This window comes from Notolepis coatsorum (genome assembly GCF_963971535.1).
Source record: "Notolepis coatsorum genome assembly, chromosome: 5".
Taxonomy (NCBI): Eukaryota; Metazoa; Chordata; class Actinopteri; order Aulopiformes; family Paralepididae; genus Notolepis; species Notolepis coatsorum.
The window spans coordinates 56,994,197-57,006,375 of record NC_140169.1 but is presented as its reverse complement, the minus strand read 5'-3'; the positions used below and the strand labels follow the sequence as shown (position 1 = coordinate 57,006,375).

Below are 12,179 nucleotides of genomic sequence, written 5' to 3'. Positions count from 1 at the left end.
CCTCTCTGTAGGCCTCAGTCTCTCTATAGACCTCAGCCTCTCTCTGTAGGCCTCAGCCTCTCTGTAGGCCTCAGTCTCTCTATAGGCCTCAGCCTCTCTCTGTAGGCCTCAGCCTCTCTGTAGGCCCCTCAGCCTCTCTCTGTAGGCCTCAGCCTCTCTCTGTAGGCCTCAGTCTCTCTATAGGCCTCAGCCTCTCTGTAGGCCTCAGCCTCTCTGTAGGCCTCAGCCTCTCTGTAGGCCTCAGTCTCTCTATAGGCCTCAGCCTCTCTCTGTAGGCCTCAGCCTCTCTGTAGGCCCCTCAGCCTCTCTCTGTAGGCCTCAGCCTCTCTGTAGGCATCAGCCTCTCTGTAGGCCCCTCAGCCTCTCTCTATAGGCCTCAGCCTCTCTCTGTAGGCCTCAGCCTCTCTGTAGGCCCCTCAGCCTCTCTCTGTAGGCCTCAGCCTCTCTGTAGGCCTCAGCCTCTCTCCGTAGGCCTCAGCCTCTCCGTAGGCCTCTCTCTGAGACTCGAGAGCTGCATGCAGTGACACGGTGGAAAGCCCTGCTTCTGGACTTAAAGGGGTTCTGATTTTTAGAACCCTGGCCACATTTCCTACTTATGTACCGATGATGATGATGTTGTTGTTGATCGGTAGAGTCCTTTCTCAGCGCAAACCGTGCTGTTTCTACTAGAACCAACTAGTGCAGCAGGAACTAAGGACCTTCTCAGTCGCTCAGCAGATCATCGAGGCATCAGAAACCTATCGCTAAATGAGCTTCGCAGAGCATCGAATATATTGTACAGAGGGTGGCCTTCAAAAGATAGAATGGTGTTCAATTTCGTCCTGGTTCGCTTGGCAATAATGGTCTCCAAGGAATCGGGAGGGAGGCCAATCACTGAGCCAGCCTTTTTAATGATTTTATTCATACGTTTTTTGTCTGTAACCGTGATGATGAGACTAAAGTCCGCTCTTGGTGGTCAATTGTGTTGATGTTAGTTTTGTTTCATCAACAAATGAGGCAGAACACACAGTGAATGTATCCGTTTTGTTTATTGCACTTTTATTGCACTTTCTTTGCTGAAAAATAAATGCTACGTTGGCTAAATGGCTCACGCGAGGCATTGAAAGATGGTAGATTGTTGATTTTTTGCAGGAAGTGTATTGGCACATTCAACTTTTCTGATTGGTTGAAAATTGCCTTCATGTTTGAACTACATCGCCACCTACTGCCACCTACTGCTTTGGCATTGTACTACATGTATACACATCACTGTGCTCAGGAGGCAAAAACAATGTCTAACTTGCCTGCCATTACGTTGCGTTCTGAAAAGCAAAACTGACCCGGACAACGAAACGAAAACTGGCCATTAGTGTAACCGCAGCCTAAGCTTCCTCAAATGAAAAAGCAGAGACTGGGCTTCCATAGGACTAGGGTTCCAACACTATCCCTTTAAAGGTAGAATCTGTAATGCTGTCAAACAGTGACCTCTGGGCAAATGAGCCCCACTGTTGAGCTTTGTTTACTTTTTTGTTTTGGTCTGCTGTGTGTGGGTTGGAGTTTAGTAACTTATTGTACTGTGAATGTCTCCAGACCCCGTCTATTCGTTTCCTAACGCATTTATGCTTCCGCGTTCGCGTTTTGCTAATCTGATTGGCCACTGCCGTTTCTGGTGCGATCTGATTGGCCACTGATGTTTCTGGTCATGTGACATGTGCGCCCAATCGCGTGACGCGCCCATTTCCGCCTCGACCAGCAGCAAACTACCTAACGCCTAGTTTATCACTGGTTAAGCTTAGGCGACTCTTTTGCAGTTGGTTAAGGTTAGAGTTTGGAATCAGGGCTGGCGTTCTATCGCCCTGCTCTAAGACAAACTCTAACCTTAACCAACTTCGAAAGAGTCGCCTAAGCTTAACCGGCGAAAGACTTGCCGTCACACGATTGGTGCGACCAGAAACATCAGTGGCCAATCGGAGCGCAAAACGTGAATGCGGAAGCATAAATGCGTTAGGAAACGAATAGACGCCTCCAGACCTCTCCTGGCAGAGCCTGAGGTGTGGCCAGCAGTAGCAGCCCCTCCCCCCCTGAGGTGTGGCCAGCAGTAGCAGCCCCTCCCCCCCCTGAGGTGTGGCCAGCAATAGCAGCCCCTCCCCCCCCTGAGGTGTGGCCAGCAGTAGCAGCCCCTCCCCCCCTGAGGTGTGGCCAGCAGTAGCAGCCCCCCCCCCCCTGAAGTGTGGCCAGCAGTAGCAGCCCCTCCCCCCCCTGGGGTGTGGCCAGCAGTAGCAGCCCCTCCCCCCCCTGAGGTGTGGCCAGCAGTAGCAGCCCCTCCCCCCCTGAGGTGTGGCCAGCAGTAGCAGCCCCTCCCCCCCTGAGGTGTGGCCAGCAGTAGCAGCCCCTCCCCCCCTGAGGTGTGGCCAGCAGTAGCAGCCCCTCCCCCCTGTCCTCCCCACTCAACTACAAACTACACACATCAGACCAAAACACACTGTTTAACCCTTTCACTGTCACGCGACAAAGGGTTAACCCTTTCACAACCACACTACAGAAGGTTAACCCTTTCACTGTGACAATACAGAAGGTTAACCCTTTCACTGTCACGCGACAAAGGGTTAACCCTTTCACAACCACACTACAGAAGGTTAACCCTTTCACTACCACACTACAGAAGGTTAACCCTTTCACTGCGACAATACAGAAGGTTAACCCTTTCACTGTCACACGACAAAGGGTTAACCCTTTCACTTCCACACTACAGAAGGTTAACCCTTTCACTGTGACAATACAGAAGGTTAACCCTTTCACTGTCACACGACAAAGGGTTAGCCCTTTCGCAACCACACTACAGAAGGTTAACCCTTTCACTACCACACTACAGACTGTTAACCGTCTGTAGTGTGGTAGTGAAAAGTTAACCTTCTGTAGTGTGGTAGTGAAAGGGTTAAACACAAAAGCACAGTACCATGTTGTCGTCTTTTTGCATTAGACGACATTTCAGATTCATTTCAGAGTGAAATATGACCACGGTAACAACGGAGCCTTCTTCACTGACCACAACACCACGGTAACAACGGAGCCTTCTTCACTGACCACAACACCACGGTAACAACGGAGCCTTCTTCACTGACCACAACACCACGGTAACAACAGAGCCTTCTTCACTGACCACAACACCACGGTAACAACAGAGCCTTCTTCACTGACCACAACACCACAGTGACAACAGAGCCTTCTTCACTGACCACAACACCACGGTAACAGAGCCTTCTTCACTGACCACAACACCACGGTGACAACAGAGCCTTCTTCACTGACCACAACACCACGGTAACAGAGCCTTCTTCACTGACCACAACACCACGTTGACAGAGCCTTCTTCACTGACCACAACACCACGGTGACAGAGCCTTCTTCACTGACCACAACACCACGGTAACAGAGCCTTCTTCACTGACCACAACACCACGGTGACAGAGCCTTCTTCACTGACCACAACACCACGGTGACAACGGAGCCTTCTTCACTGACCACAACACCACAGTGACAACAGAGCCTTCTTCACTGACCACAACACCACGGTGACAACGGAGCCTTCTTCACTGACCACAACACCACAGTGACAACGGAGCCTTCTTCACTGACCACAACACCACGGTAACAGAGCCTTCTTCACTGACCACAACACCACGGTGACAACGGAGCCTTCTTCACTGACCACAACACCACGGTAACAACAGAGCCTTCTTCACTGACCACAACACCACGGTAACAACGGAGCCTTCTTCACTGACCACAACACCACAGTGACAACGGAGCCTTCTTCACTGACCACAACACCACGGTAACAGAGCCTTCTTCACTGACCACAACACCACGGTAACAACAGAGCCTTCTTCACTGACCACAACACCACGGTAACAACGGAGCCTTCTTCACTGACCACAACACCACGGTGACAGAGCCTTCTTCACTGACCACAACACACCCAACCGTCAACGGGAGAAACTATTGACATTCCTCACTATATTCCAGTGTTCTATCCACACATCCCAGCAGTCAAATTTGAGTTTTTATGACCGATGACCTATGACCTTACGCCGGCTATTGTAACCAGTATGGTAAAAGACGGAATAGTCCTTCAATCATTATCTGAAATTAAATGAAAAAAATATATAATAATAAAATCTAACCCTAACTAACCTCACTGTCACGCACGTGTCCTAATACACTAACCTACACCGTAGCACTCAACACTTTGATGAACATTGTTACTCAGCTGATAGAGTTGTACCCTACCCTTGTTGTACAAAACTTGTAAGTCGCTTTGGATAAAAGCGTCAGTTAAATGACTAAATGTAAATGTAAGTCCAGTATCCCTGACGATGATATGAGAATATGAACGTGCATGTAGCCTGACTGATCTGGACGTCGTCTTGTGTTCGACAGGTGTAACTACGGCTGGCAGGGCCAGTTCTGCGGCCAGTGCGTGCCGTACCCGGGCTGTGTGCACGGCACCTGCGCCAGCCCCTGGAAGTGCAGCTGCGAGCGGAGCTGGGGAGGCCTGCTGTGCAACAAAGGTACAGTGTATAGCTGTGCGGTCAGGTGGCGTAGCGGAGATTGTGTTCGTCACCAACCCCGGAGCGGCTGGATTCGCCTGTTCGAATCCAGCTCACAGCTCCGGGGTTGTCACCAGCTCGGCTGGCCGTTCACACTAATACAATTGCCAGTATTAGAGGGTGGGAGAAGCTGGCGGGGTGGGTCCGGGTCGTTGTAAACAGCGACTCCTACAGTTCGGTCGGGGCGCCTGCTCAGCGCGGATAGGATCTAAGTGGGATAGTGGGATCCTTCCACACGCTACGCCCTCTCAGTGAGAGTCCACGCTGCCAGGTGAAAAGAAGCGGTTGATTGGCTAGACGTGTGTCGGAGGAAGCACGTGATAGCCTCCACTCTCCCAGACCGACTGTGGGGGGTAAGTGCGACCAGGAAGGGGATTGGGAATTGGCATAACGACTAACATTGGGATGGGAGAAAATCGGAGGAAAAAGGAGGGGGAAAAAGATAAAAAAAAAAAAAAAAAGTACAGTGTATAGGCATGCTGTCGGTAGTGTGATAGTAAAGGGTTAAACCTTCTCTAGTGTGGCAGTGAAAGGGTTAACCTGCTGCTGTTGTGTGGCAGTGAACGGGTTAACCTTTTGTTGTGTGGCAGTGAAAGGGTTAACCTTCTGTGTATTGTCGCCGTGAAAGGGTTAAACGTTTGGTAGTGCGGCAGTGAAAGGGTTAAGGCTGAGACGATATATGCCATTTGGAAGAATGGATAAATTGGGACAAAATTATCGATACATATCTATATATATATTTCTTTCTTTATAATTTTTTTTTATATAAAAATAAATATTATTATTATTATTTAAACAACTAATTTATGTTTATTTTGCAGCAATTCTTTGTCGTTGCCGCCATCTTTAGTGTTACAGATTTCCCCGACCACAGTGATCCTTCTCATGTTACAGTCGGTGGTCTCTGGATGTGATGGAGGAGTGCACTGCATATTGAGTGCAGAGTTGCAATTCAACTGAATTTACATGAAATGGGGACGTTTTAACTAAAACACGCCACAAGACCTAGTATTTTAGTATAGTATAAAAAAAATTAAGAAATAAAAAATACACATGCAAAAAAAATCGATAAGTGATGCCACTTCTGGCTCATGTAGCTCCCTGTCTGTCTGTGTCTGTCTGTCTGTCTGTCTCTGTCTGTCTGTGTGTCTCTGTCTGTCTGTGTGGTTCCTTCTGTCCTGCAGACCTCAACTACTGCGGTCGTCACCAGCCCTGCACCAACGGAGCCACCTGCACCAACACGCAGCCGGACGAATACCACTGCGCCTGTCCTGAGGGCTACTCCGGCAAGACCTGCCACATAGGTGAGAGAGAGACCCCACACCTGTCACTTAGGTGAGAGAGAGAGAGACCCCACACCTGTCACATAGGTGAGGGAGAGAGACCCCACACCTGCCACATAGGTGAGGGAGAGAGACCCCACATCTGTCACATAGGTGAGAGAGAGACCCCACATCTGTCACATAGGTGAGGGAGAGACCCCACATCTGTCACATAGGTGAGGGAGAGAGACCCCACACCTGTCACATAGGTGAGAGAGAGAGACCCCACACCTGTCACATAGGTGAGAGAGAGACCCCACACCTGTCACATAGGTGAGAGAGACCCCACACCTGTCACATAGGTGAGAGAGAGACCCCACACCTGTCACATAGGTGAGAGAGACCCCACACCTGTCACATAGGTGAGAGAGACCCCACACCTGTCACATAGGTGAGAGAGAGAGAGACCCGAAACCTGTCACATAGGTGAGAGAGAGAGACCCCACACCTGTCACATAGGTGAGAGAGAGACCCCACACCTGTCACATAGGTGAGAGAGATACCCCACACCTGTCACATAGGTGAGAGAGAGAGACCCCACACCTGTCACATAGGTGAGAGAGAGAGACCCCACACCTGTCACATAGGTGAGAGAGAGAGACCCCACACCGAGAGAGACCCCACACCTGTCACATAGGTGAGAGAGAGACCCCACACCTGTCACATAGGTGAGAGAGAGACCCCACACCGAGAGAGACCCCACACCTGTCACATAGGTGAGAGAGAGAGACCCCACACCGAGAGAGACCCCACACCTGTCACATAGGTGAGAGAGAGAGACCCCACACCGAGAGAGACCCCACACCTGTCACATAGGTGAGAGAGAGAGACCCCACACCTGTCACATAGGTGAGAGAGAGATACCCCACACCTGTCACATAGGTGAGAGAGAGACCCCACACCTGTCACATAGGTGAGAGAGAGAGACCCCACACCGAGAGAGACCCCACACATGTCACATAGGTGAGAGAGAGACCCCACACCTGTCACATAGGTGAGAGAGAGACCCCACACCGAGAGAGACCCCACACCTGTAACATAGGTGAGAGAGAGAGACCCCACACCGAGAGAGACCCCACACCTGTCACATAGGTGAGAGAGAGACCCTAGACAAGTCGAGGCCTGGAATTCCTTAAACAGCCAATTTTCTTTAACAAGGGGCTTAAAAAGTCCTTGAAATTCAAATCAACCGTTCACATCGAACATTTTGTTCATCCATTAATTGAAATTAATTTTTTTTATTTAAAGTGTAACTTTAATTGTCGGAAATTGGTTTTAAGCCATAAATATTGGATCGATGGTGAATTGTATCCTTTTAAAATGAAAAATAGTGCTTGGAAAACTACTTGAAAGTCCTTGAATTTCATTTTGCACTGTCCGTGGGAACCCTCATATATAATGCTTTTAGTAAAAGGCGTTTCTTCTCTGTTGTGATCTCTTCACCCCCCCCCTGTACCAGCCGAGCACGCCTGCGCTTCCAATCCGTGTGCCGGAGGCGGCACGTGCCACGAGGTCTCCTCTGGGTTCCAGTGCCACTGTCTGCCCGGCTGGGAGGGCCCGACCTGTGCCCGCGGTGAGCAGCGCCTCCTCCACTCCTTCCTCTCCCTCTCTTTTCTCTCTCTCTCCATCCTGTGGCACGTGGAGCATCTGTCCGTGTTGTTCCGTAACGATGCGTTCTGTCCGTCCCTCCCTCCGTACATCACAGTGTTATGTTGACCCTACCGGTAGTGTTGTCACGATACTGGAATTTCGAACTTCGATACGATACCTTGAAAAGTATCGATATTCGATACCATTTTCGATACCACGGGGAAAAAGGTTCAATCTTAAAATGTAAAAAAATTCATAAAAAAAATATTATTATAATTTTTTTTTATTTATAAATTTTGCTTTTGTTGCTGGTTGATTCTCCTCAGCTTCTCTCTGGTACTATAAGAGAAGATAAATATAACACTTTTAAAACCCTTTGTTTATCTTTAGATCACACATTTAAAAATAACTTCATCTCACTTCAATAATTTTTATTGCAGAACATGGTATTTTCTCAAGCAGACAGATGTAAACACTGTAATCTGTGTTGCATGTACCTGAGAAACTGAACTGTTATTAGTCATATTCTGACTTAACTGAATGCACGTGTGTGTGTGTGGACTACTGTACTATTACAGGTATTGAAATGAACAATGCAACTTCCTTATACAACAACAACAAACAAATTTTTTTATGAATAATTAAATATCGCTATTTCGGGAAATGAATATTGAAACCGTTTTAAATATTCAGAATCGATATGTATCGATTTTTCGATCTTTTTGACAACACTACCTACCGGTAACTGTTGTATATTGTTAGTGCTTCGCTTCAGAGCTAAGCACCATGGGTAATTCCTGAACAGCCATTAGGCTTGTTCAAGATGGATTTCGGTTTGCCTCGACTAGTAGACGAGAGTAGCCGAGTGAAGCCGGGGGAGGAGTTAAGAGGGCGGACACTGCCGATTTCACGAGAGCCCCTCGCCTAGTCTCGCGCGGCAGATACGCTTTCACGTCACCACACACACATTACACACCTGTCCAGCTCATTATAATGCGATGGCCGTGTGCAAAATTAGATCAGATTCAAATGTACAGCACACCATATACTGCTACAGTGGAATATACTATTCATATACCATAATGTATACCATCTTGTTGCGCGCTCCTGGCCGCACGCACACAACACACTGCTGTATGTGTGTGTGTGTGTGTGTGTGTCTGACAGCTTGAAGTTTATCATGATGATATGATGATAAGTTGATAACGCATAACATAATAAAGTTTTCAATCAATCAAACGTCTCATAACTCCCTGGCTGTCACATGGCTGGTGACTGACAACTTTTCTGAGCCAATAGGCGCTTTGCGCGACCGTAGCAAGTCGCTTCCCAGCCGGGAGCAGCCGGCTGAGAGGTACTGTGGAGCCTCGCTCTGAAGGCTGCGCGCGGCTCGCTCCCGCGGGAGTTCCGCGCCTCGCCTCGTCAGACTTTCAGAGCAAATCGGACAACATTCTAACCGTCATGCAACGCGCTTGGCGAGGCCGTAGTAAAACCTGCGCAGATCTGCGTCCGCCTATCCCATCTTGAACAAGCCTATAGTCTCCTGAACACCAGTCTACCTACCTACCAGCCAGCCAGCCAATCATAGTGCTTCGCTTCAGAGCTAAGCACCATGGGTAATTCCTGAACAGCCATTGTCTCCTGAACACCAGTCTACCTACCAGCCAGCCAATCGTATACAATGAGTGCATAATGTTTGCACAGGGCATACAGACCCTCATCTGCACCTTTTGTTTACACCGTTTATTTTTCTCATATCTTTTATATTCCGAGTTAATTATATTGTTCACTTATTGTTCAGATCTAATTGTATTGCCTATGTTTATGTCTTTCTACTATTACCCTGCCCATACCTGTACCTCCCCTCCTCCCTCCCCATGACACATTTCCCCAAGGGGATCAATAAAGGAATATCTTACCTTATCTTATTTTTACATTTAGCTGAACACTTTTATCCAAAGCGACTTACAAGTTCTGTACGACAAGTCAGCAGGAAGGGTACAACTCTTACAGCTGGGTAACAATGTTCATCAAACAGTGCTGAAACTTGTGCTGCAGTGTTGAGTGCATAGTAGTAAAGACATATTAGTATAGTAGGAGGAGTGCATGGTAGTATAGGACAGTAAGAAGGTTAGTGGACTTCAGGAGATGATTGTGGACTTCAGGAGGTCGGGGGTCAAGGACTACAGCCCCCTCAGCATCGACGGGGCACCGGTTGAGAGAGTGAACAGTTTCAAGTACCTCGGAGCCCACATATCCGAGGACTTGACATGGACCACACACATTGACAGTGTTGTGAAGAAGGCACGACAACGCCTCTACTTCCTCAGGCGCCTAAGGAAGTTCCAAGTCAGTCAGAAGATCCTTAGGAACTTCTACTCATGTACAATAGAGAGCATCCTGACCGGCAACATCACCTCCTGGTTTGGGAATAGCACTGCACAAGACCGTAGCAGACTACAAAGAGTGACACGTTCAGCCGAACGCACAATTGGAGGGGGGCTTCCCACCCTCCAGAACATTTACAACAAGCGGTGCAAGGGGAAGGCTAAGAGAATTATTAAGGACTCGAGCCACCCGAACAACTGCCTCTTTGAACTGCTGCGGTCAGGCAAGCGATACCGGAGTCTTATGGCGAGCACAGAAAGACTCAGAAGAAGCTTCTATCCCCAGGCTATCAGGCTGCTAAACGAACAATAATCGCTAAACGAACAATAATCACTATGCAACAACCATCAAATGCACACAGCACACACACCCACACGCACACACTCACTCAAACAAACAACACACTGCAGCACCCACTCTCCACACTTTAGATCACACAAACACACTTACACTTTATATTTATTGATAAAGGATTTGCACTACAACTCGTACACCTACTGTGAATTGTACCTAAATTGCACCTCGTCCCATTTCTCCATTTCTGCCTTGCACTATATAGTATTGTATATTAGTACACTGCACAGTATTGTATATTGTATGGTAACTACGTCTATTCTGCATCGAACATTGTACATATGTCTAAACTGAACACTGTGACCTCTTTTTTTTACTTCTAATTTTACTATGTTTTTATTTCATACTTATCTTGTCTTGCACAGTCTCTGGAGCGCAACAGTAAGAAGCATTTTGTACAAAAGTATTCTGTACTTCTGTATGACAACTATTAAAGAAACTTGAACTTGAAACTTGAAGTGTTTTGTTTTTTTTAATTCATTTCAGATATTGATTGAAGAAGTGTGTTTTTAGTCGACGGTAAAAGATTGGTCGGGTTCCGGCTGTCCTAACTGTGGTGGGACCGAGAATAGGCGGCTTCTCTTTGATGACCCTCCCGGAGCTCGGATACTGTAGCGGAGTAGGTCTGAGTCGGCCAGAAGATGCAGAGTGGAGGGGTCTTGAGGGTGTGTAGTTAGAGACCATTGACCGGAGGTAGGCGGGAGCTGTTCCCTTCGCCATATGCCAGGTCGAGGGCCTTGAAGCGGATTCGTGCGGCGATAGGGAGCCAACAGTGTCTTACCTCACTGTCGGCCGTTAGGCTTCCCTCCACCTCTCACCTCGTCCCTCTCTCTCCCTTCCTGGGACTCCCACTGGGACTCGCCAGCTCATTCATGCACCTTGTTCAGACAGACGAACATGCAGTGTTGGGAAAGTTCACTTTCTACACAAACTAGTTCAGTTCACACATTTTTAAGTGAACTAGTTCAGTTCATAGTTAATAATTCAAAATTTTGAACTAAAGTTCATGGTTTCAAAAATGAACTAGTTTATAGTTCTTTTTTCAATACGTTGCTGCGAGCTATTATTTGTCAAAATTATTGCCACAACCCATTATAGAACCACAGACGGCAATCGGAATACTGGCATTTCCATCACACTGTGATTATTTATCAGTGTTTCCCCGACCATTGCCTTGAAGGGGCGGCCCGCGTCGCGCGAAACGAGTCCCTCTTTTTTTTTGAACAAAGTTATACTGTGATAGAGCGCCAAGAATGAACGCGTTCACAATTACGTTCATCTAGCGGAAATACAGTACGTTCAGTTCACGTTCGCCCCAAAATATGAACAAGTGCATCACTGCGAACATGACATTGTCTCTCTGAGTGTATATGTTCCTCACCCCGGCCCACTGTCTCTCTGGGTGTATATGTTCCTCAGCCCACTGTCTCTCTGAGTGTATATGTTCCTCACCCCACTGTCTCTCTGAGTGTATATGTTCCTCACCCCAGCCCACTGTCTCTCTGAGTGTATATGTTCCTCACCCCAGCCCACTGTCTCTCTGAGTGTATATGTTCCTCACCCCAGCCCACTGTCTCTCTGGGTGTATATGTTCCTCAGCCCACTGTCTCTCTGGGTGTATATGTTCCTCACCCCACTGTCTCTCTGAGTGTATATGTTCCTCACCCCACTGTCTCTCTGAGTGTATATGTTCCTCACCCCACCCCACTGTCTCTCTGGGTGTATATGTTCCTCACCCCACTGTCTCTCTGAGTGTATATGTTCCTCACCCCAGCCCACTGTCTCTCTGAGTGTATATGTTCCTCACCCCACTGTCTCTCTGAGTGTATATGTTCCTCACCCCACTGTCTCTCTGAGTGTATATGTTCCTCACCCCACTGTCTCTCTGAGTGTATATGTTCCTCACCCCACTGTCTCTCTGAGTGTATATGTTCCT

At 48.1% G+C, this 12,179-nt stretch overlaps 1 protein-coding gene across 1 annotated transcript in view; it reads left to right on the top strand.

Moving 5' to 3' along the window:
- The window catches only part of jag2b (jagged canonical Notch ligand 2b), a gene marked incomplete at its 3' end in the record, with an annotated part of 226,004 nt that overhangs the window by 157,744 nt on the left and 56,081 nt on the right, over positions 1–12,179 (top strand). The window contains exons 6-8 of the mRNA XM_084314117.1: positions 4,420–4,550; positions 5,774–5,893; positions 7,371–7,484. Of these exons, the coding sequence (XP_084170243.1) occupies positions 4,420–4,550; positions 5,774–5,893; positions 7,371–7,484 (365 nt within the window). The remainder of the gene's footprint in view (positions 1–4,419; positions 4,551–5,773; positions 5,894–7,370; positions 7,485–12,179) is intronic.